At 37.8% G+C, this 26,288-nt stretch overlaps 2 protein-coding genes across 17 annotated transcripts in view; one reads left to right on the top strand and one right to left on the bottom strand.

The window, feature by feature from the left end:
• The window catches only part of HMBOX1 (homeobox containing 1), a 153,264-nt gene extending 141,494 nt beyond the window's left edge, over nt 1–11,770 (bottom strand). For 13 of the 15 annotated variants that reach the window (XM_081269564.1, XM_081269563.1, XM_081269554.1 and 10 more), the window contains exon 1: nt 11,473–11,770. The gene's annotated coding sequence lies outside the window, so the exon portion shown is untranslated. The other 2 variants (XM_081269566.1, XM_081269568.1) reach the window with 2 other exon arrangements.
• Nucleotides 11,771–12,032: 262 nt separating this feature from the next.
• INTS9 (integrator complex subunit 9) overlaps nt 12,033–26,288 on the top strand; it is a 97,934-nt gene continuing 83,678 nt past the window's right edge. The window contains exon 1 of one of the 2 annotated variants that reach the window (XM_081269238.1): nt 12,033–12,255. Coding sequence is in view for 1 of the 2 variants with exons in the window: in XM_081269237.1 (XP_081125363.1) it covers nt 12,247–12,255 (9 nt within the window). In the remaining variant the exon portion in view is untranslated. The remainder of the gene's footprint in view (nt 12,256–26,288) is intronic. The other variant, XM_081269237.1, reaches the window with a different exon arrangement.

Here is a 26,288-nt window from a genome sequence, read left to right as displayed (position 1 = left end):
AGAGAGAGAGAGACTCTCTCTGACCTAAGTAGATGCAGCTGTCCCAACCTTCAGGTGTTTGAGTTGTTCTCCCCACATGAACATCAACAGGCACAGGAGTGCTAGCTGAGATAACCACAGCACTGTCAGACTGTCAGTACATGAGATTCGGAGTGAGAACCATCTAACTGGGCTTCCTCAGCCTCTTGAACCCTGAGAGAGAATAATAAAATAGTAGTTGTTTTCTGCCACTAATGGCACCGAGTTTTAAGGCGATTGTTATGGAAAATGGATGAGAATACTTAGTGTGCTGAAAAGAAGAGTGGACAATCACGGTTATTTCATAAACTTCTTTATTGCTTGCGCTCTTTTCAATGTAATAACTTTGTAATTACAATTCTTAAGTCCCTAGATCTCTTACTGCAGTGGTAAAGAGAGGATGTTTGTATGTAGGTATCGGGAGAAGAGCTTATCCTAAGAAGATAATGAATCTAAAATTTCTACCTTACCAATACTTTTCTATCTGATCATTCCTAAATATTATCACTGATACCAGGATTCTGCAGCCAAAACTACTTTTCAGGAACTTGGTAATCTATTTAGTACTCAGGATACTAAATTAAAGAAATTACTGAAGCAAAAATAACATGTGCAATATTGAGATCTGAGCCTCATGATTGAGTTTTCTTTTTTATCCTACCAAAACCAAACTATGAGCTTTCTACATCTTACATGATAATCATATTGGTTAGATGATTGAGAATTAATAAAGGAACAAAAAATAAAAGTGGGAGGGGAAAGAATGCAGAGAGGTCAAGCCAATAGGATATCCAAGGAACTAACCTTCAATTAGGAATTCAATTCATGCATATCATATAAAACTAAAATGTTTAAAATGTGACAGGTAAGTACAAAGTTATAGTAGTGACTTTAATATTGAGAATACATTCTATAAGAAAGCAAATAACTGGTGAAAGTGTGTTGACTTTCATTGAAAAATGTCTCCTCAGACAGAAGGATTTAACTGACAGAAAACACTTTTAGGAATAAGGATGCTAGTAAGGAAAGAAACAAAATGTTGGAGAAGCTTTAAAGAGAAGTTTTTAAAAACACAGGGATTAAAAAGTGGCATAAAACTCTAAGTACTAAAGGGTGACTTAAAGGTTTCAAATCTAGAAACAAAGACCACAGGTAATTTTAACATGAAAGAAAAAGAATGATGAAAGGAAGACCTGAATAGAAAGGATTTTAAGTACAAGGACACAAGTATTTACACCAAATGCTGCAATGAAGACCCACAAAAGGAAAACTGAAAAAAAAATACACAAAAAATACCTGAAAGGGATATTTGCAATATGAGAATTCTGTAGATTGAGAGAAGTAAATACATTGCAAACAGAAGCACAGAACAATAAATGATAACATAATAAACTGTATCTTATTTTAATCTGTGTCAACCATTATTCTAAACATCTTACAAGTGCTGCTTAGAATCCTATCATATGAATAGTATTATTTATCATCAGTTTACAGGTGGAGAAACTGACACATGGAGGTTTACACAAAGTTACAGAGTAACTAGTGGGGATCAGACCTGCACCAAAACAATCCGGCTCCAAAGTTCATGTTCTCAATCAGCTCAATATTCTAGGAGTAATTAAGCTTGAGAAAAATAATGATAAATCTTAAAAAGGAATTAATTTGTGAGTGCAAAGGTTCAAGATGCTTGATATTCCTGTGTGTGTATACACAGCAAAAAAAAAAAAAAATACACAAGCACACATACATAATATGGCTTAAGAAAACGAACTGGTGCTATATAGAAGATAAGATGTTTGGGGCATTAAACTATTGAGAATAGCATAACCATGCTTAATCAAAAATAACCATTTATAACCAAAACATGTCCCAAGTCACAGTATAGAGACATAAGCAATTAAGATAGGATGGATATATAGTATTCAATACGAGGCAGATACATATTAGGGAGGAGGAAACACTACAAATTACACGCAGATATTTGAAACTACTAAAGAACCAAGAACCTACTGTATTAGGTGGTAGATATTATGTTGTTTGTGCATTTCCCAAGTGTTCTGAGGACTATATCAATTATAATTATCTGGTATGCTCATGAAGGATATATTTTCCTAGGAATCTGGGGATAGAAATCAGGAAACTAAAAATTTAAAACTTTATCTAGGCAATTCTTCTGCATGACAGTTGAGATCTACTGCCTTCCTCTGTTGCAGCTGACAGAATTTTCTGATTCCCCAACTGTTTCATCTGTGTCTTTTTTGTAATCTCACTCAGTTATTCCAGGTTCTTTAGTTGCCTGAGCAAAAAATTCTCCATCCTGGTTTGGTAACATAATCAAGACTTGACTTCGAAGGTTTCAGCCCTGTAATCCAAATTAACACCAATACTGACACAGGAAACAACAGATTTAGTTATTTTCCCTGACATTACAGTGCTTCTATTAAATATAAGGTGTTGACTATAGACACTGGATTGATCCAATATGTCAATTCTTAGGTAGCCAGAACCGTATAGAACAAGATGTTTCTTATCAGAGTCAGTGTTACTATCTGAAGTCCTGTTTACTGCCTCTAAAGTAGAAGGCACAAACATACTGTCTTTGTCTTAACCTAATACGGAAGCTTATCTGGGATAAAGGCATTTTCTAAGAGAACAGTTGTCATCATATAAAATGGGAGTATGAAAATATTCTAGTTGCTAGAATGGTGAAGAAATGAGTTCTCCCTAAGATCTCTTGGCCTAATGATAGGACAAAACGTTGTCTATTTGAAATGAGGAAGACTAAGGGGAAAACAAAACAACAGAACAAAACTTTTTATTCAAAAAGGTATGCTCCTTAATAGTAGTAGCTACAATCCTGAAATAGTGACTTCTGGATATGTTCATGCTTTCTTTAATAGATCTATGATCCAAATTGTAGAGAAGTACAACCATGTCTCCTCTGATTCTGTGACCTCTGAGTCTTGCTTTAATCCTGGCTAGTACTACAGACCTACTTTGTGATCTTGCTGGATTGCCTGAGCTGACAAGCATAAAAGGCCAATACTAAATTACTGAGGAAGTCTTTTGCCATTTAAACTATTCTTTTTTTTTTAATATTTATTTTTAGTTCTTGGCGGACACAACATCTTTGTTGGTATGTGGTGCTGAGGATCGAACCTGGGCCGCACGCATGCCAGGCGAGCGCGCTACCGCTTGAGCCACATCCCCAGCCCTCTTTTGCCATTTTCTGCAAATTGTTTGACCCTTGAAGAAAAGGATTAAATACAATTCATCTTTGTATCCCACAGAGTAACTCAATATGCACTGCCAGACTTGATGTGTGAGTGCCCTGTTGAATCCCTACAAGAGAACCAACCCTCTACATTTATAACACCCAAAATTAGCCATATATAAAATGTGCTCCACTCCCACCTTGCCAAGGTCACAGAACAGGGATACAATGCATTTGGGTTTTTCTGCCAACTGAGCCAAAAGAAAAAACATTATCACCAGTAAGAGGTAAGCTTTAGTTAAAAGAACAATTCATATCAGCACCATAGCAAACCAAATCTACCTAGGTGTCAAAGCTATGGGGAAGCAAAGACTACGAAAAACTAGGGCAAGGCAAATAGAATTGGAAGGGGAAAGTGAGAAAGGTAGATCAAACAAACATGGAAAGAGAAGCTGAAACAAGAAACCATATATCCCTAGAGTGACAGGCAGAGAGACTAGTTTCTCAGATTTCCAGCAGTCCTTTCCTTCACACAAGTTCTAGTTGTTCTTCATCAACGCCAAACAGTTAGATCCCTACAACAGATTCTCCTTGAAGCCAAATAATCTCTAATTAAAATAGGATGTGTGTACACCCACGCATGCAAGTGCAGTGGCCCACACCTGTAATCCCAGCAGCTCAGGAGGCTGACACAAGAGGATGACAAGTTCAAGACAAGCTTTCAGCAATGTAGCAAGGCCCTAAGCAACTTAGAGAGACCCTGTCTCTAAATAAAAATTAAAAAGGCTGAGTATGTGGCTCAGTGGCTAAATGCCCCGGGTTGGATTCCCAGTACCCCCTCAAAAGAATATGTTTTTAGAGCATATACCAAAATAAATAAAAAGCTGGAAACAACTACCAAAGAGACAAGAAGTTTCACCAAGGAGAAACTCAAACCACAGGTAGCCCAAAACCTCTGTAAATATGAATCTGACTTACCAGGAAGTACCATCGATATTTATCACATCCTTGCCAATGAAACAAACTTTATAGTCTTTTTTCCAAGGCAAATTTTCAGAGTTAACAATTAAAAATTGTCTCAAACCCAGAGGCAAAAATCACATGACTTAGCTTTGCTGTTAATATCACACAGCTGTGATATTTAAGAATTCTCTTTACAACACAGTGGCTAAAGAAGCAACAAATTATACCCAGCCCTATAACTAGCCTTTAACTTAATAGACCTTTCTTGTACTCACTAACAATATAATAGTATCTAAAAATCTCTCCCCAACCCTTATTTTTAAAGATCCTTTCTCTGCAAACAATCTTTAAACTTATTTTCTTTGAAGCTAATTTTCTTGCAACAAATTCAAAACAAAACTATGACACAAGCTCACAATCAGCCAAGTTTGCATTTACACTATCAAAGACCAAACTGTAATTAACATACTTCCTCTTTGGTAAGAAATATATCAGGTAAGTCTTAAATTCATTTTAATCTTATACATTTTATAGGGAGAAATGTCAATATTATTAAAATTTACTAATTTTTCTCTTTTTAGTGGTACTGGACATAGAATCTAAGGTCATTCTACCAACTACTGAGCTATATCCCCAGAACTTTTTATTTTATTTTGAGCCAGGTTCCCACTAAGTTTCCAGGTTGGTCTTGAACTTGTGATCCTTCTGCCTGTCTCCCGAGTACTTGGAATACACCACTGCACTGGGCTAGCAGAAAACTTTAATGTGTATTAATATTCTAATTCTTCATTTTAAAAACAGCTTGCCAATATTTAAATTCTAACAAAAAAATTTGATCAGAATTTTTTTTGGGCGAGGGGTGGGTACCAGGGATTGAACTCAGGGGCACTCAACCAATGAGCCACAACCCCAGCCCGTTTTTCTATTTTATTCAGAGACAGGGTCTCACTGAGTCACTCACTTAGTGCCTTGCTTTTGCTGAAGCTGGCTTTGAACTTGTGATCTTCCTGCCTCAGCCTCCTGAGCTGCTAGAATTATAGGCATGCACCACCACACCCAGCTTGATTAGAATTTATCATAAAAATTTTCAAGATATGCCAAAACAATTTCTGAAATACTACCAAAGACAAAAGAGTGAAATTACTGATCCACTATCTTTATTTTTATTTCTAGTGACAAAACAATAGCATATTTAAAGAAAATTACTCAGTCTTTTGGGTAATAGAATAACTCTATATAGAAACTACACACATACATTGTACCAATGTCAATCTCCTAGTTTTAAAAATTGTTCTATAGTTATGTAAGATATAACCCAGAGGGGAAACTGGGTGAAAGATACAGTGCCCTCTCTACTAAATTTTGCAATTTCCTATTAATGTATAATGATATGAACCAACAGTCTAAGGGCTCACAGGAATCTTATGAAATAGGTACTATTTTTACCCCCATTCTACAGATGGGGAAACTGAAACACAGGCATTTAAAAATACTTACTTCAAGGTCACAGAGCCAGGATTTGACACAGGAGGAATGATTCCAAAAGTTTGAACTGTTTGAAAGGGACACCAGTGGAATGACTCTCTACAAGTTTGGATCCATCATAAAGGCCAGGAGTCACTAAAGGATTATAGGCAATGTATGGTAGACAATCAAATTCACATTTTATTTTGGCAAAAACCCTTAGGTATGAGTGTAGAATGACTAATGAAAAAAAAAAAGTAAAAGCAACAAGATTAGTTAAGGGACTAATATTTCAGAAACAACAAAAGCCTGAATTAAGGGACTAGCAACAGAATGAAAATAAGTGAATATATACCAAGAGTGCAAAACCAACTTGATGTCACAACTGGATGAGGAGAGAGGATGACTCCAAGGCTTTACTGACTAGGCCCATGCCAAGCTTTCCATGTGTTCATTTTCTTGTTTTGTTTGTGGTGTGTTTTTGTTTTGCAATACTATGGATAACTCTGGGCACCTCAGGCATGTGGGGTTAAGCACTCTACCACTGAGCTACATCCCCATCCCTTTTTTTATTTTGAGACGGGGTCTCACTAAATTGCTGAGGCTGGCTTGAACTTGGGATCCTCCTGCCTTGGCCTCCCAAGTCACTGGGATTTCAGGCAACTGCCAACATGCCCAGCAACCAAGTACTTTTTTACTTTCTTGCAGGGCTGCTAATCAAACCTAGGGCCTTACACATGGTGGGCCAGTCCTCTACTCCTGAGCTACAACCCCCAGCCCTTTATCAAAATCTTAAGGCAGATAGGTTCAGTATCAAGTCATCCTTATTTCAGCAGTACCCATAGCATTTGAATTTCCCTCTATAAAGATTCAGACTAGATACAGTACTGTTGCCTGGCAACTCCATACTAATTTTTTAATATGTATATGGTAATGAGAGTTATTATATGTTTTCAATATACCATATGTAGACCATCACTGAACACAAGATGCACAAAGCAACTACAGCATCTATATACAGTATGTAAAATTCAGTAAACAGGGGCTGGGGTTGTGGCTCAGCAGACGAGTGCCCGCCTAGCTTGTGCGGGGCTCTGGGTTCGATCCTCAGTACCACATAAAAATAAAATAAAGGTACTGTATCCAACTACAACTAAAACAAAGTATTTTTTTAAAAAAATTAGTAAACATATTAATCATCATCACTATTTTAAATTTAAGAAAAATCCAAATGCCCTTTGAGTGGATTAGAATCATTTTTGTCACTCAAAAGTAATGTGTCTGGTATTGCCTGTTTTAAGAATGAAAAAAATCAAAACGATTGTATCAAAGCTAAACCAGATTATTATTACTTTTCCCCTTTTGTTGGCAAATGTTAATAATAAATAAAACACTACCCTTATCGGGTAAGGATCCATAAAATACTACATTAGTTGCCACAGGCCACTATTGACTCCACCAGCACTCCACACACACTCCCCGGGAACTCTCCCAGCTCTCCATCGGCTCCGTGCCCTTGGAATAGTCTTTATTTGGGGAGGGGGCAGGGATTGAACTCAGAGGCACATTACCACTGGTGGGGGGCGGGGGCTGGGGTTGAACTCAGAGGCACTAAACCACTGAACCACATTTCCAGCCCTATTTTGTATGTTATTTAAAGACAGGGTCTCACTGATTTACTTAGCACCTCCCTTTTGCTGAAGCTGGACTCTTAATCCTTCTGCTTCAGCCTCCCCAGGCAATGGATTACAGGCATGCATGCACCACTGTACTTAGCTAAGATATACTTGTAGTAAATTTCCAACTTGTTTCATTTAAGGTCAAGAAAAACAAGTTATCTAAAGCACTAAATTATGTTTGAACAGATGCTAACTAAAAGGTGTATTTTTTGTTGCTGTTTTTCATGGAGCTACTACACTGTGCAACTAAAAAGTTTCACATCAAATAATCACTTGAAAAAAAAATCTCCACCCTGCACCTGTAAAGGGCTCTAAGTCTAGTATGAGCCATCTAGGGGTAACTGCACTTAAAAATCTAAGTCACATATTAATTACTTAATTTTGAGATAAATTTCGAAGCAATAGCTCCCATTTTCAAAGAACCATATTTTGGCAAAATGTGTCAAAAATAATGGTTTATAATGATACTGAAAATCTCCAAAGCATCTCTAATGTGGACAGCATGTACTGGAAGTTATTCTGGTTCCCAGGATGAAATAATATTCACAGTCTCCTGCTACTTGTGGCTCTGTTGTTTTTTAATGGGTGGCAGGTCTATAGACATATAAAGATGCTTTGTATATATGTAAGTGCAGGTATAGATATACACATATGACACTCTAGATAAACTGTGCTTTCACTAAATTGAGAAGTAAAAGCCAGCATTTAACAAAAAAAATCTAGCAAAGAATACTAAAGTGAGGCTCAGAAAGCCAAATATGTATATAAAGCAAGTATACAAAACAAAAAACTAACACATTTTCACTGAGCATTTTTGTTTATCTATAAATGGTCACAACTTTTAAAAGTTGAATATTACACCGACTTTGAGAAAAATAACATTAGGATAAATTTATAATTTCCAGGAGAAATAATACAAATTTTAAAAACTGCATTCAAAAATAAAAGAACTACAATTAAATGACTAGAAAAAGAAAACATGATTTTTACGGGAAACATGGTAGCTCTCTGAAACATATAAAACTGGGATGGAATGAATATAACATACATGAGACTCAAAAAAGAACAAAGATGAGTATTACTAATGAATTCAACACATACTGAAAGAAGAAATGGTATTCCAACAGGCACTTGCCACAAAAACTGCCGGAATGAAACAACGCGAGATTTGTTGCCATATATCTTAAAACTTACCAATAATGAGCTATTAAGTTTCTATTTCTAATGTTTTAAATAAGGTTTTGGGCTAGAAGACCGAAATCTGCCCAGCAGCAAAAATGGATCCTCACTGAAGACATTGAACGTAAAACTAAAGTCTCCTTTCCTTGATGCATATTTGTGACCACAGACAGTGTTCACTTTATACAATACACAAAACTAACAACAGACTGGTCTTAAAGTTTGGATTTTCAACTTCCCATAATACAGGCAACATTTTTAGAAGTAATCACATTAAAATAAATGTGTCTTTACAGTTACAGGATGAAATTTTAAGCTGGACAGGCACCAATGCCCTGGTTTTCCACTTTTTTCATAAACCATATGATTTCCACATGCTGAGAATGTTTTATGCTTTAACCTGCAGTAAAGGCTTTATATCATTTTAATGCCCCAGTGCGTAAGATGCAAGAGAATCAGCCCAATGAATACAAGGAATAGATCTGGTTTATGTGTAATGATTTTGATCCAACTATTAGAAAAAGTTTAATAATCTCTTTTCCCAGCAAATAACTGTATTTCCATAGATGAAAACAAACAAAATAATTTTTTTTTTAGCAAAGGGTGGTGGAAAACACTCATTTTTCCAACTCTCAACATTTTATTTTTTTATTTCTAAAATGCTTAGCATACATTTTTAAAATTCTATGACTATAATATATGTCTTTTTTAAAAGACTATTATGTAGTTACATACAATTTTTCTCTAGTTTTTGCAAAGTAACATTTCAGGTAAAGATAAAAGCTTAAAATAAATAATTATGGAAATCTTGGTGTCTAACAAACTAAGGATTCAGCTTTGGAACAACATTTTCTATAGTTTAAATTCAAGATTTAGAATACACATTCATGTTTTTTCTATTCAGGTCAATCTAAATATATATGCTACCTCATGCTTACAGTTCCCTTATCTGTATGAATGACCAACAGCACAAATTTCAAATCAGAGGTTATAAAACTTATCAAAAATTTACATAGTATATTCATATGTCTTTCAGTTTTTATGAAATCTAAAAGTCTCTTAGTGATAGGTGGCAGACCCAAGAACTGATAAGGTCTGGACTAAATATGTAATAACATTAATTTCTCAACAGTCTAACTAGAAATTATGTCAATTCCTTTAGTCATTTAAAACTCTATGACACTAAAAATCTGTCACAGAGGGTTACTGAAGAACTTACATTTCAGATTGAAGGAAGCACCAAATATATGATCTTAAGTTCTCCTGGTGTAATGTTATTAAATATTAAAGATTGTGAGAAACAAGAGACATTGCACACTCCTCTTCCTTTTTTTTAACTCTAATTGAAAATTCAAGTCAAATTCTCCAAACTTGATTTATAATCCAATTAGATGGAGCAACTTAGTTGTGTGATTTTAGTAAGTTCCATGCAAGGCACTGCAAACCCGATGTGATAATTACCTGTAGCATAAATGCAAAATAAAAACATATACAGGTCTTTTTCATTTATTGACGCATTTTATGGTAAAATGATAACAATGTCACAAACTAAGTAAAAAAGCACATAAGGCATTATGCTCATCAGGAAGAAAACTACACCATGTCAAGGAAGGCAGGAGGAAAGGGGGAAATAAAAAGGAAGAAGAAAGGACGGAAGGGAGGCAAAGAGGTAGAGAGAATGCAAAGGTTTCTGGACATGCAAGATTCCAGAGAAATGGACCTGTCATATCACTCTACCCTGTGTGATACATGAGGTTTTGCAAAGGCTTCAGACTACATGAAGAGAGAATCACTTTACACCATTCAACTTTACATAGTATGGTGTCTTTACTGCCAACTGCATTCCTCCCCGCACTCACCCAAAGCTTCCTCACTCTTCCACACCATCTTTCAGGCAGATGCAAGACAGAACAGGGCGGGGTGGAAGAAAAACACAAGCGGCGACTTTCAGCGCACCCCCTTTCCCCGCAAACAATTCCCAACAGTTTCTCTTACTACGAAATGAAGTCGTCCTATCTCAGGACACACAGCAGACATTCCGTCTCTTCAGAAGACAGACGCGTACGCAGCCCAACACTACTGACCCCCAGCCCACGCCCCCGAATTTTAGGTGACTATGAATTTTTTTGAACAGGAAGACAAGATACCTCTACCTACTGTTTCGGGGTGAAGGTGGGTGGAGGACTCCTTTCAAAGTAGCCCCAACAGTGTAACCCAAACACAGTTCCGGAATAAAATATTAAGAAACACTTTTCCTTTCCCACCTATCCACCGACTTCAGGATGCCGAGAGCCATCTCCGCGCCACGCCACCTCCACAGTCCTCCAGCCCGGAGTTTGGGGTGGAGATCTGTCCGGGAGGGGCGGGGCGGAGTGCGCGCCGGCCGGGGCACGGGACCCGCCGAGCCGCCGCGCCTGCCGGCCCGCACCGCGGCCGCCCGCCGTCCGGCACCGGGACGCGCGCACGCCGCTCAGCCCAGGCCCGCGGGAGCTCTGCCTCTGCCCCTCCAACTTCCCATCTCCAGACGTGCCTCACACCAGCACGGCGCCCGAGTGCGCGTCACGCGGCTGCCACCACAGCTCCACGGCCCGCACCGCCCGGCACACCTCGAAACCACCTCGCAGTTCCCGAACTCCGGGCAGGAGACCCAACCTCCGGAATTCAAACCTTCCGCCCCTCGTGGAGGAAGCCCGGAGCCCAGAGTTGCAGAGCCGTCGACGCCTCTCAATTCCGCCCCTCACGAACTGCCCCACCCCATGCCCCGCGCCCGGGTCGCCCCCTCGGCAGCCCCCAGCTTCCTCCCTCCTCTCCAACCGGCCGCTGAGGAGACCCATCCCCGGCGCCCACTCACTTTCTCCCCCAAGCTCCCCAATTTTCTTTTTTTCTCTTAAAGTGAAGAGAAACAAGTGAGAAAAGAGACTTGAGGCAGTCCGGCTTCAAAACCGCTCGACTCACCTCTGAATCCTCGCCGAGTTCTCTTGCCCGGCACAGCCCCCTCCCCAACGTCCCGGTGCAAAGGGCTGGGGTAGGGAGGAGGGAGGCGGGAGGGGGAGGGGTGTCTTCCGCGTGGGGCGCCCGTCGGGAGGGGCTGGGAGGGCTGAGGCCGCGCAGGAAGAGCACAAGGGGGAGGGGAGGCCCCTGTCTCCCAGTTTCCCCCTGAAAACCTTCCTTGTCTCAATCACATCAGACTGACTGTCTTTGTCTGGTTGACAACCGCCATATTGATATCAACAGCCCCGCTCCCACCTGCTGCCGCCGGGCGTCCCTGGGAGTTGTAGTTTCTGCCTCCCTTGAGTATAAATGCAGGGCTGGGCATCTGGAGGCCCCAGGGAACTACAGCTCCCGGCAAGGCCCGCGCCCATCCGCCTTCCCACAGGGAGGCGGGGTAAGGGGAAACGGAGCTGCGGGGACTACACGTCCCAGAACACCATGGGTGCCGGGCCCTTCTCGGGGACATGATATCATGCTGGGGCGGAGAGGGAGGATGGATTGGCGGCGGAGATAAATTTGAGTAAGTTCGGAGAGGAGAGGAAGGAAAGGGAGAGGTGACCACAGTTCCCGTCGTGCTTTGGGAGGACTACACTTCCCAGGATGCCCCGGGCAGGGGCGCGAGGAGGAAAGACTGCAAGTCCCGCGATGCTCTCGGCGGCCGGCGGCGAGGTTGAACCGGAAGGCGCTTGCTAGGCTTGAGGAGTGCGGAGACTGGTGTAGAACCACCAAAAGTCTGAAATGAAACTGGTGAGTCTCGACTCCTAGGTCGGACGGCAGAGGTGGTGCGGGATGCTTTTGGACTTCGTCGTTTCCACCTTGGGCAGGGAACCGTCGCGAGAAGGGTGGCAGATAGGGAGCTAGAAATTGAGGGGGCCCGAGGAAGACTGTGGCTGCTTTTTGTGGTGGAGGTTTGAATTCCCTCCCTTGCCTGTCCTCCCCGTCCACTCACCCAAGCAACTGCGCAGAGGTCTCAGTCACTCTCTGGCGGGTCCCTTTGGACAAACATGAGGCCGACTGTCACATTCCTTCCCCTTCGAGTTAAGGCTAGGCTCCGTCCGCTGGGTTCCGTCTTCTTAGCTTGCACCTGCGGCTCTTAACCTATTTCCAACTCGAGTCTCCTCTTTCCCTACCTTTGTTGAGAAGCCTGATTCGATTTCAACAGAAGTCGAAAACATCTGACTGAACCTGCTTGCTTCTTAAATTTCCTATTACAGACACCTAACTGTCCTTGAAATTCAGAGAAAGCAGTGGCCAGAGCGCGAACTTGAAGGATTTGAGTCTCAAACTCTGCCTCGGATTGGGATGCACAGAAAGGAAGTGTTAGGGATTCCAGGTTAGGGCTGGGGTAGACTGCATGATTCAAGGCAAGTCGGAGCATGCCTGCCTTCTTGGAGAAGTCTTGCATCCCAAAGCTCAAACGCTTGGTTTCTAGGAAAGCTTCTCTGACCTTTGTTTTGAGCCATTTTAACTCTCATGGTGCACACAGTCCTGACAAATTAGTTTATTCCAACTCTACTGGATTAGTGATAGCATAATTAAGAAAATAGAAAAGCAGGTGTGTAGTGCTGTTTCTCAACCTTTTAAAGTCTATGTTCTTGCAGCCAGCTTATTATTTTCTTCGATGTCACCCAAAAAGAAAATGTTTGTTTTTATTTTTTAAGATTTATTTATAGTTATTTTAATATGCTTTTCCAATGACTACAACCCACCTACTCTAATTTGATAATCACCAGCTGTTTTCTTAGTGAAAGTCAGAAAGTCTTAAAAGTAGATTCAACTCCAAAACTGTCTCCCTTGAAGCCATTTAGGAAAGGGGAAGGATACAGGTTAGTAAGCCTTGAGAATATCTTTGCCTCTGTGTTAGTGTGCTACACATTTAACAGTTCAGATTGAAAGTTACAACTCTTGCCCTAAGGGAAGCCCTTGCCCTACCTAAGGAAGAAGATAGGAGAGCAATATAAAATTTCAATTCACTTGTGATCACAGTAAAATAAAGGCATATTCAGGGTTTGGTGAAATGAGAGAACGGATGATTGGGGAGGACAACTTTCTGGAAGGTGAGATTGAACTGATAAAAAGGATAAGTAGGAGCCTGGGAATGTAGCTCAGTGGTAGAGTGCTTGCTTAGCATGCATGACAACCTGAGTTCAATTTCCAACACCTAAAAAAAAAAAAAAAATAGTGGGACAGGACCTTCCATGAAGATTTCAACCTATAGGATCAAAAGAGCTTGGCACCTTAATGGTTGAAACATAGAACATATATCCTAATAAAAACTAAATCAAGACAGGTGTGGCAGTGCACACCTGTATCGCAGCTACTCTTGAGACTGAGGCAGGAGGATCCCAAGTTTGAGCGCAACCCAGGTATCTTACCAAGACCCTGTCTCAAAATAAGACTTTGAAAAAGTGATGGGGATGTAGCTCAGGTAGAATGCTCCTGAAATCAAATCACTGATACCACATACAAGAAAAAAAGAATCATATTTGATATGCTCAGTTTAGTTTCAGAAGGCAGGCAACTGTGAAAAAGATTTTGCTTAACACATTCATGATGGTATCAGGCATTACTTTACATACACTTTGGTTTGCTCATGAAATCCTATTTAATTTATTTAGAGATGTGAAAACATGAGAAGCAAAAAAGAAAATGACTTCTTCTCTGTAAGAATCAAAAGATGCCTCAGAGAAAAAGGAAGTGTTTCTATTGATATTCCCTCCCTCTTTACTTTCAAATCATGGTTGCATACTAAAAACTTCTGAAGTTGAAAGATTGATGGCCTATAATGTGGAATCTTTATCAAACTACTAAAGTAGTTTCAAAAGCATTGTTCCTCATTAAGTTAGACTTTTGTGTTGTGCCTCCCAAAGGGTTTGCATACATCTTCCTGTGTCCTGAAATTTTTAGCCCTGTGTACTGCTTCAGGAATATGAGGTAGGCTGCATTTACATCATAAGGGCTGGGGTTTTAGCTCAGTGGTAGATCACTTGCATAGCAGGTGCAAGGCCCTGGGTTCAATCCCCAGCAGCCCTTCCTCCAATTAAAAATAAGATTAATAATCACAGTACACAGAAATACATTTTGTTCAGCACATTCTTGTTTTTGAGATTAAGACTTTCCAAAGTATCTTTGGAAAAAAGTATCTGTCTTTGTCTGGTTGACAACTGCCATATTGATATCAACAGCCCCGCTCATATCTTGGTGATTCTGTTTCCTTTATAAAAGTTTCTTGAATAGGTCTATTTCTCTCCAGTTTCACTAATACTGCTCTTTTCACTTAACAATTAAAATGCAGTAAGACTATCTAACTGGTCTCTGCATTCATTCATTCATTCTCTCAAATCCATTCTGTACTCTGCATCCCAGCAGTTGTTTTAAATGTGTTCCATAAAGCCTTATAGCTTCCTTTGCCCTTAGGATCAAGTCTTATAATTCTTAACTTGGTTGATTTGGCCCTGAAGAATATGATTCTGCTAACTTTTTCACGCCCATATCTAACTTTCTTCCTTGCTCTTTTTTCCCCCCAATCATTTAGGACAAGTTTAGTCTCTTGAACTCACCCTTTTCTCTTTCGCCTTTGGAACATTGAGTATGTCACATTGCCTGCCATAATCATTTTTTGCCTGGCTAATGTCTTCATATTTCAAGTCTCTATCTAAATAGCACTTTTTCAAGTTCTTCTTGAATTAAGTACTCCTGTTAATTGCTTCCATGGCACCCTTCCTGCTAGTAGGACCTGTAATTATATGTTTAATATCTGTCCTCCCTCATGTAAACTTTTATATTCCGAGAGCCTGACAAAGAGTGTGACCTCACTAAATAGTTGAATAAATAATTTCTGAAGGACTGTCAAAGTATATGAATAACATTGAGAAAAAAATCACAGATGAAGTTAACAAAATTACAGTAAGCCATAATCTTTGGAGTAAAAAGAATAATTGTTACCTTTATAGAGCACAATGTGCCAGGCCTTGTGCTAAGTACTTATACAGTGTCCCATTTAATCATTTCATCTGGGTGATAGCATTCCCATTTTACAGATTAAAAATTTGAAATTTGAGGAAGTGAAATAAGTGACTCAACAGTTACTCAAATTTAAAAAATGTAATAGAGCCAAGATCTGAACCCAAGTCTCCCTGACTGAATAATCTGTTGCTATTTGGGGACAGGGACTCTAGCACCCTATACAGGGGGATTGAATGTGGGCCCCCCCATACACTAGGCAAATGCTCTACCACTGAGCAGCATCCCCAGCCCTAGAAAGGAGGATAAAGTGCCTACTGAGAAATTGTATGTAAGGCTATTTTTTAAATTAGCTTTAAATATTATCTAAAAATTTTTTAAAATATTTATTTTTTAGTTTTAGCTGGACACAGTATCTTATTTTTATGTGTTGCTGAGGATCATACCCAGTGCTTCATGCATGCTAGGCAAGCACTCTATCACTGAGCCATGACCCCAGCCCTATATTATCTAAATTTAGCTTCCAAATACCATTTGGTAATTCTCTAACTTTCCATATCTCTTTCTTAGTGGCTTTTCACCCACCCACATGAAGACAGTATCATTCTAATGTATTGTTTGGATAGTGATCAAAGGATCTTAATCACTGCCTATATATATAATATTATGTCATATTTGGGCAACTTTAAAAATATTCATTGGTCTTTTCAATTAATCCTTTTAGAAAGAACAAGAAAATTGGAAATGTTATCTTCTAATTAGCTCATTTTAGGATATGTTTGCTTATTAGAATAGTTTGAGCCTACCCTAATGGCCAGTCAGCTACAGATAGGAACTAGAATTCACCACAGTCCTTATTAACAAAAGACCATAGACCACAAAATTGTTTAGTACATTTACAGTAAGTAAGTTGTAAACATCATGGCTAGGAATCTAATCATTCAAACAGATGAAGATTAAAATGAACAAAATATTAAGAAGTTCAAGAATGTAGCACATGTACTTTCTAGATAGTTCAAGAGTTAGAATTTTATAGCTTATTCAGTCAACAGAGACTTAACCATGCAACCACAGAATAACCTTGGCATTTAAAGTTTCAGCACTTTAAATTTTAAGCATTACATTTGACCCCAGAAATCTATGACATGGAATTATTTATATTCTTGCTGAGACTCAAATTTGAATATGATTTTAAGATTAATGATAATCCTTTGTGATTGAGCCATCTGCCTCACTATCCATGGCTCTTTTCAGAATTATAGTTACTCTGTTGTGAAAGGTCTGAAAGAAAAGTCATTTGAATCTGTATTATACTATACTTATTGAATTTGATGAAGAAAATCTTATGCTATAATTGTATTTACAAATGTAAAAAGTTGAGAAGGCCATGAAATGTATTTTTCAATGGTGTTGTGCCTTTGTGCAAAATGTCATTTCATTTCTACTGGCTCAAACTTTTAACTCACTGTTACTCTGGAGAAAACAGATGGAGCAAAGAAATTAATTCATGAACTACTCCCAGTAGAGGACAAGTGAACACCAAGTGGTGTTGTAGATTATATAGAAGATCTTTGCTTGAAAGGTGTGAATCCTACCCCAAGGTCAGTTTAAGAAATCATTAGAAAGGGATGTGGTTAATCCTCACCTTGAGTCTGAGCATGTTGGATTTTTTTCTCTCCTGTTTATAGTCACAGAATTCTTTTAATTTCCTATAACTTGGATCCTGAACAGAAAATCTCTTGCTATACATAATAAGCATTCAAAAATTTATCAGTGCTTGATGCACCTATTGCAGTGTGGTTGTTAAAATGTCAACTGGCTTTTTCTTTTCCGTTTCTCCTAGCTGGTTGATTAGAGTGCCCTCATGTGTCTATATGATGTAATGTCATTTCAAGCCTTTGAATGGTCTTTTTATCACAAACTCAGTATGGTACGTTTTTTTCCTTTCATGATTTCCTCAAACTCTGAAAAGCTATGTGTGACATAAAAACAAGTTATATACCTTGTTCAGTAGTGCCCTAAATAGATAATTTACCCTTGGGCATTTCAGAGTCCTAATTTGTGACTCTAAAAATTAAGTCTTTTATACTTAACCAAGGCAAAAAAAAAATTAATAATAGCTGAATTGAAAAAAATAAACTTCCTTGCCTCTGGTTATCGGCAAAACCAGAGTGCTGCCCCACTCCAAACATAAATCTCGCTTTAACAGCAGTAGCCCATTTGTTTTGTGACTGGTTTGTTCTGAATACTTAAATCCCTCTGCCATTTGCTCTAGTGATCAGCAAAGAGTATTTGACCAAAAACTTATAAGAGAGCTGAGAGTGCAGTCACTGTTGAACTCAAAACCTAGCAACTTCAAATGGAAAAATTGCTCCTGGTTCTAAACACCACTGGGGGTCCAAGAATAGACCAACCTTCCAATCTCCTCCATCATTTATTTATTTACTCAACAAATCTTTCTGAACAGCTCTGGTAGGCATTGGATAAGGAACTGGCTGTACTTCAGTGAACAAAAAACAGATGTATTCCCTGCTTGTATGGAACTTAAAACTTAGTGGGTTTTCTTCGTACAGTTAAAGCAATATTACAGCAAATGCCATTGTGTAGAGAGATTGTTGAGGGCTGGCTGAAGTACTTTTGTAATATAATGATAAAATATGGATTTAATAGTATCCAATAATATACCTTCTTAAAATTTTAATAGATAGTCTCAATTGCCCAGCAGTTTTCTATTTTACCAATAGAATATGAGAATACATTTTCCCCACCTTATCAGCAATTCTGTTTACTCTTACTATTTGTCTTACTAATGTAACTTTGTTTAATCTGTCCTCATGTCTTTCATCTACTGCAGGCTTTGACCATATTTACTAAACCAAACCAATAGAAGTGACTGAATGTGGGAAGATGTACCAGCAAAAGAAGCAAATTTCTTTTTATAATTTTTTTTCTTCTTTTTAGATATACATGACAGTAGAATGTATTTTGTCATATTATACATACATGAAGCATAACTTCCCATTCTTGTGGTTGTACACGATGTAGAATTAAACTGGTCGTGTATTTGTATATGAACATAGGAAAGTGATGTGCACTTCATTCTGTCTTTCCTATTCCTTCCGTTCATTCACCTTTTTTCTAATCCAATGAACTTCTGTTCTTCCCTCTCCCTCCCTTATTGTGTGTTAGAATCCATGTATGGGAGAGAACATTTGGCCTTTGGTTTTTTGAGATTGGCTTATTTCACTTAACATGATAGTCTCCAGTTCCATCCATTTACCGGCAAATGCCATAATTTCATTCTTTATGTCTGAGTAATATTCCATTGTGTATGTGTACCACATTTCTCTATCCATTCATCTGTTGAGGTGTCTAGGTTGGTTCCATAGCTTAGCTGTTGTAAATTGAGCTGCTATAAAAACTGATGTGGCTGGGTCACTATAGTATGCTTATTTTAAATCCTTTGGGTATATATTAAGACATGGAATAACTGGGCCAAATGGTAGTTTCAGGGCTGGGGTTGTGGCTCAGTGGTAGAGCACCTGCCTGGCATGTATGAGGCACTGGGTTTGCTCCTCAGCACCACATAAAAATAAATAAAATAAAGATATTTTGTTCATCTACAACTAAAAAAAAAAAGTTTTTCTGAGGAGTCTCCATACTGCTTTCTATAATGGTTGCACCAATTTGCAGTCCCACAAGCAATGTATGAGTGTGCCTTTTAGGGAAGCAGATTTCTTTGGTTAAAAATGTGCCATTAGACTCTGTAAAGAGAATTGTATAAAAGACCTAATGAGTTACTTAGAAATGCTGTTGAGTGGATGTTAAGGTGTTAGAATTGTGGGACTAAGCAACTGGGAGAAGCAGCTGGGCAAATAGGATTAAACAGCCGAGAATATCCTGTTTACCCCTTCCCCTAGTAAAGGGCTGACCAGATAGATGAAGCTAGGAGTTTACATATTAGGAAAGAGAGCATGAGAAGTAGAAAGAATGGGAATAGTAAGGAGAGGAGGGGGAGTGGGGAAGACCTATGAAAATAGTGTCAGCTTGACAGCCCCAAAGTGCTCAGTGGTTAAGACTAAGAATTTACTGTGAGAGGGAAAAAAATGGTTTATATTGTCCCTGATTGACCATATATCTGAAGGAGAGCTTTAAAGATTTAAAATATTTAAATTTTATTGAAAGCACAACTGAATGAACTTTAGCTCTCTCAAAGATGGATAACCAGACAGATGATGTTCAAGAAAGGGATTCTTTAATAGAAATTGTAAAACTAATGCTTTTTTTTTTTTTTGCCCTAAGGTAGTTTAATTTTTATCACTCATGTTTATGAAGGGATTGAGGAAGGTTTGTAATAAAACGTCTTCCATAATCCATTCTGAGATCTGTGCCTTGAAGCCGTTTCTCTTTTCCTAAGTACAGTATTTCTACATGTTTCTAGTCCATTAAAATAGAGGAAAGCATAATTATACATATTTAAGTCTCTCTTCCCATATCTTTTTTCCAGCATGTGAAAATATGGGACTAAAGCAATAGTTTTGATAATGTAAAGAATATTATTATAATGGCTATCTATTTTTTTTAATTTTTCAATAGCTTTTTAAGGTATAGTTTACATAAAATACACGCATTTTGGGGCTGGGGATGTGGCTCAAGCGGTAGCGCTCTTGCCTGGCATGCGCGGGGCACTGGGTTTGATCCTCAGCAGCACATAAAAATAAAATAAATATAAAAAAATAAATAAATATTAAAAAATTCTCTCTCAAAAAAAAAAATACACGCATTTAAAGGGTTGAATGCAGTGACTTAATAAATGCAGTTGTGCAACAGTCACCAAAGTACGGATTTTGAACATTTGCATCTCTCCAGAAGCATTAGCAGTCAGCCCCCATTACTACCTCCAGGCACATGCAACCACTCATCTACTTTGTCTCTGTAGATTTGCCCTTTCTGCTCTTTTCATGAATTATGTAGTCTTTTATGTCTGATTTTCACTTAAGCTTAATGTTTTGAGGCTCATCATACTGAAGAATGTATCAATAGTTGATGATTCCTTTTTATTGCTCAATAATATTCCACTACATGAATATACTGTGTTTTGTTTATTCATGCTCAAGGTGATAGATATTTGGATCGTTTTCACCATTGGCTGTTGTGATTGTGTGAACATAGGTTTTCATTTCTGGATTCTCCCAAGTTTTCAGTTCTTTTTCTTGCATGATTGCAGTAGCTAAACCCTTCAGTACAGTACTGAACAGAAATGGTACAAGCATATATCCTTGATTTGTTGCCCATCTTGGAGGGAAAGCATTCAAACTTTTACCACTAAATATGATATGAGTTGTATGTTTTTCATACTTGTCCTTTTTCAACCTGTTCTTCTCCCAGTTTGTTGAGTATTTTTATCATGAATAGATCTTGGATTTTGTCAGAAGTTTTTCCTTCCTTTGTCAAGGTGGTGTTCTGGTGTCTATCAAAGTAGTCGTTTGGGCTTTGTCCTTCCGTTAATATGATAGATTTCCTTAATTGAATTTTGAATTTGCTGAACCAGTCTTGAATTCCTGGAATAAGTGCTGCTAGGTCATGGTATATGTCCTTTGTATACCTTGCTGGATTTGGTTTGCTAGTATGTTATTAAGGATTCTTGCTATGTATTCATGAGGGATATCACTTTATAGTTTTCTTGTGATATCTTCTGGCTTTGGTATAAGCGTAATGTCATTCTCATAGAATGAGCTGGAAAAATGTTGCTACCTCTATATTCCACAAGAGTGTGTGGAGAATTAATATTATTTCTTCTTTAAATGTTTGATAGAATTCATCAATGAAGCCATCTGAGCCTGAGCCTTTCTTAATGAGAAAATTTTTAATTGACAAATTTATTGGTTTTACTTGCTATAAGTCTTTATTTGGGCATTTCTTTCTAAAAATTGTGGTAAAATATACACAATATGAATTAAGTAAAGCATTAAGTACATTTCACATTGTTGTGCAGCCATCACCCTTGTCTCTACAACATTTTCTTGATTGTAGCCATTATACATAACTTCCCATTGCCCCTCAGCCTCTGGCAGTTACCATCCAGTTTCTGTCTATGAGTCTGACCGCTCTAGGTACCTCATATAACTGTAAACATAGCGGTATTTGTCCTTTTGTGACTGGCTTATTTCACTTAGCACAGTGTGTGTATTCAAGGTTTATCCATGCTGTCACATGTGTCGGAATTGCCTTCTTTTTATATTCCATTGAATGTGTAGACCTCATTACATTTAGCCATTCACTTTTTGATGGACACTGGGGTGTTTCATCCTTTTGCCTGTTTCAGATACTGCTGCTATGAACCATGGGTGTACAAAAATCTGTATAAGCCCTCACTTTCGATTTTTTTTAGTATATGCCCAGAGATGGAATTGCTGAATCACAAGGTAATTCTACGTTTAACTTATTGAGGAGCTTGCAATAGTATATTCCACAGTAGCTGCATCTGCACTGTTTTAAAACCCACCAGCAATGCACAGGGGGTTCAGATTTTTCCATTTTCTCAGCAACACTTATCAATTTTTATTTGGTTGTTTTTATTGTTTTAATAGCCATTCTAATGGGTGTAGTGGTTTTGATTTTTATTTCCCTAATGATTAATGATGTAGAGCATCTTTTTGAATTTTACTTAAGTAATACGTGTTTTTAAAATCAAACTGAATGTGTAAAAAAAAAAAAGCGGGGGGGGGGGGTTCCTTCTACTCCTTTATCTTCTCCCCCAGGGGGACAAAAATCAGTTTCTTATGAATATGTCAAAGGGATTCTATGAATTTATGTGCATGTGTGTAATTATCTTCTCTTTTGCTTTTTACATAAATAGTGCACAGGTTGGTTTGACATGTTGCTTTTTCAGGTTAGAAATACAAAGATCATTTCATATCAATGAATTGCCTCATGTTATAAAATTGCATATCCACACCTAATGAATCAGGATCTACATTTAACAAGATCTCCATTCTTCTTGTTTTCAAGAAACTTTAATTCCAAACAATGACATGTTTTGAATACTCCTTTCAAGTATTTTTAAATATATATTTCTAGCAGACACTTTGTGTTTTCAAAGCCTAAAGGGAGAATTTGGAATTGTGGGTTTTAGCCTGGAAGATACAGTTCCACTACCCCCACCCCTCAACAATTTTTGTTACTTAAAATTTAAAGTGTGGTTTTTGTTGCTGATGTAAAACATAATTCATGAAACTAATGTTACTATTTCTCAAAAATACACTAATGCTATTGCTATAGAAAAATCATTTGGATAATAATCTGTTGTTTAGATATACCCTAATTTATCTTACCAAATCTGTGAACATTAGGTTGTATCCCGTCTTTTGCAATTGCAAATCATGTTTTACAGATAATATCCTTTGTGAGAATCTTGGGAATTATCTAGAACACATCTAGTGGTAAAACTGATGGTCTAAAGGGGATATACAATTTCTGTTTAGTTTTTTTTGCCAAAATGCCTCCATAGCAATTAGTCAGATTGTATGGTTGCCTCTAGCTATCCTGGTGCTGTTATCAATCTTATTTTTTTTTAATCACTGAAAAGTGAAAAAAATGGTATGTCATTATAGTTTTGATTTTTTTCTCATGTGTAACATATGGAACATCTTTTCATATATTTAGGAAAGCCTTTGAATTTCTGTTTCCTTCTGAGTTCTTCTGTTCCTCTTGATCTATTAATACTCTAGTCCTAAACTATTTTGCCATATGTAGCTTTTGGGTGGAGTTACTGGGAATTGAATTCAGGGGCACTCAACCACTGAGCCAAATCCCCAGTCCTATTTTATATTTTGTATTTAGAGGGTCTCACTGAGTTGCCTAGCACCTCACTTTTGCTGAGGCTGGCTTTGAACTCTTGATCCTCCTGCCTCAGCCTCCCAAGCCACTAGGATCACAGGCATATGCCACCACACCCAGCCATATGTAGCTTTGAAGTATATTTTAATATCCTGTGGTTCTTTTGCTTATTGTTCTTTATTTCAGAATTTTCCAAGCTGCTCTCAAACATTTATTTTCTCATATAAAATTAAGACTTTTTGATTCTCTATAAAATTAGAATTATTAGTTCCAAAATTCTTTTTATATTTTTATTTAGATCAGATCAAATTTATAAATTTTAAGGAGAGAATTGACTAATTTCTTTCAGTATATAACTGGGTTTATCCAAGAACAAGAAATGTTATTTCCTTTACTCAAACTTTGTGTTTTTGTCGTATTAGGAATTGAATCAACCATTGAGCCCAACCACTGAGCCACATCCCCAGCCCTTTTTTTTTGTATTTTATTTAGAGATAGGATCTCGCTGAGTTGCTTAGGGCCTCGATAAGTTGCTATGGCTGACTTTGGACTCATGCCTCAGCCTCCCAAGCCGTTGGGATTACAGATGAGCACTACCACTCCTGCCTCAAACATTTTTAAAATTTATCTTTGTAGCATTTTTAAACTTCTTAATATAGCTCTTAGATGTTTCCTGTCAAATGTATATCAAAATACTTTTTATCTTTTTGATTGTGTCTGAATTGGAATCTTTTCCTACATAGTTTACATATAAAATGATGATTTATTTCTTGTATTAAGTATACAGTCTCTTATTGAATAAATTTAAGTTTAAGTGGTTTCCTAATTGGTTCTTATGGGTTTTGTAGGTATATAATTTGGCAGATATTTATTTACCAATTGATGTTTACCATACTAGATGCTTTACCACTGAACTGTATCCCTGGCCCTTTTTATTTTTTGAGACAGAATCATTTTGTGCGTGCGTGCGTGTGTGCGTATGTGCATGTGTGGTTCTGGGGATCAAACTCAGGGCCTTGTGCATGTGAGGAAAGCACTCTACCAACTGAGCTATATCCCCAGCCCATGAGACAGGATCTTGATAAATTGCCCAAATTAGTCTTGAATTTTTGATCCTTTTACCTCAGCCTCCTGAGTTGGGACTCTAGGTGTGTACCACCCACCCAACCTCCCCAGCTTCAAATATCTTTCCTTTCTATGGTTAATTACATTGGTTTATACACACAGCACAGTTTTTGATAGGAGTGGTGGTAGTACGTGTTCTGTCTCTGGTGTGAATGACGTGCTGCTTCAACTCAACACATCACTGTGATATTGACTTTTGGCTTGAAATTTTTGTATATTTTAATTTATATGCTATAGCTAGCTTTTCTCTTACTCCATAATTTTTAGTCATTAGTAAAGTGAGATTCTTTTACATAGCCCAACAAAAATTTTTTTTCTAAGGGGAAGATCTATTTGTGTTTTATTGTTTGACCTAGGCAGTTAATTATATCTCGTGATCCATTTCCAGATTTTTGGGCAAATAATAGGTTTTATAACTGAAAGTCTTACATGGTGCATGGCATACTCATGGAAGTAATAGACTTCTGTGACCTTAAAAGAAATTGTAAGATTTCCTTGGAAAACAGAACAGCCAGAAATAGTTTCTCTGTACTTCAGAGACAAGCCTGATAAAACCAAGAAATGTAAACAAATCAGTCTGTTAAAATAAACATAATTACCACACATACCAAAAAAAAAAAAATCTCTGTAGAAACAAAAAGTCTCAGGTGGTGGCTTATTTTAAATGATGCTTGATTCAAGCTGTGTAGATCCCATGGGGGTAAAAATGATAAACAGCTAGTTATAACAGATTTAAGAAGCAATAACAAAATTCCATTGTTTGGTTATATAGTTCAGTAAATGTTACTAAATGCCCATCTTGTAGGAAACTATCTTGTAGGAAACATTCTTTCTACTGTGGAACATGTTAAAGATAAATAGACATAGACCCTGGCTGTCAGTAACTCACTAACAGCTGTAGACATACTGTATGGGGTACACTCTATTATGTGATCACATGTCATTCTAAAATTTTAATTAATTAATTAATTAATTTTTATGCAGTGCTAAATATATCTTAATTAAGGATCAAACCCAGTGCTTCACACATGCTGGGCAAGCACTCTGCCACTGAGCTACAGCCCCAGCCCTCACTTGTCTCTTTGGTGAAGACACTATGTATTATAAAAGCAATAGTGAGTGACCTGTGGAAGATTAGGGTTTTGAAAGATGAATTCCAACTAGAGAGTCACAGATTCCTCAAGAAGTAAAATCTCAGCTGGCTTAAAAAGTATGTTGAGGGATAGGGAATGTAGCCCAGTGGTAGAGCGCTTGCCTAGCATGCATGTATACGGTTATGGATTTCATCCCCAGTACCATAAAAAAAAAAAAAAGAAGAAAAAGTACTTTGGCTCGAAGATATGTCTGAATAGGAGGGTTATGTCATATTGGAGGCAGAGGGACAGTTAAAGTAAAAAGGTTTTGTGAAGCGAGTTATTCTGTTTCTCCAGTGTCAGGCAAGTACAATTTATTATTGTTTGTTTGTTTTTTTTTTTTTTTTTTTTTTGCTGTGCAGTACAGTGGACACATTTCTGCCCACTAACATCCTCCTAATTCATTAATTCCTAATTTATCACTTTAGAATGCCAACATGTTCATTATATGTGTATATAATGAACATGTAAGATCTGCACATTGATTGTAAGGCGGGAACAAACTTGCTACATGTACTTTGGAGGAAAGGCTAGGAAAGTAGATTGAAGCCACAGCAGATGGGCGTTCACACAAGACTTAATGGTTAGAATAGTAAGACTAAGCACCCCACTAAGCCTTGAAATTCAGCCCTTTGGAAATCTGGGACAAATAAGTAAGAATAGCTATATTTTACATAATTAAGGAAAACTTTGGAAGTGTGTAATTTTAAAAGGATGGCT

The sequence above is a fragment of the Spermophilus citellus genome, assembly GCF_964194105.1.
Source record: "Spermophilus citellus genome assembly, chromosome: 16".
In the NCBI taxonomy this organism is placed as follows: Eukaryota; Metazoa; Chordata; class Mammalia; order Rodentia; family Sciuridae; genus Spermophilus; species Spermophilus citellus.
Note: the sequence above shows the minus strand (reverse complement) of the source record. Positions and strands in the feature narration are given on the sequence as shown.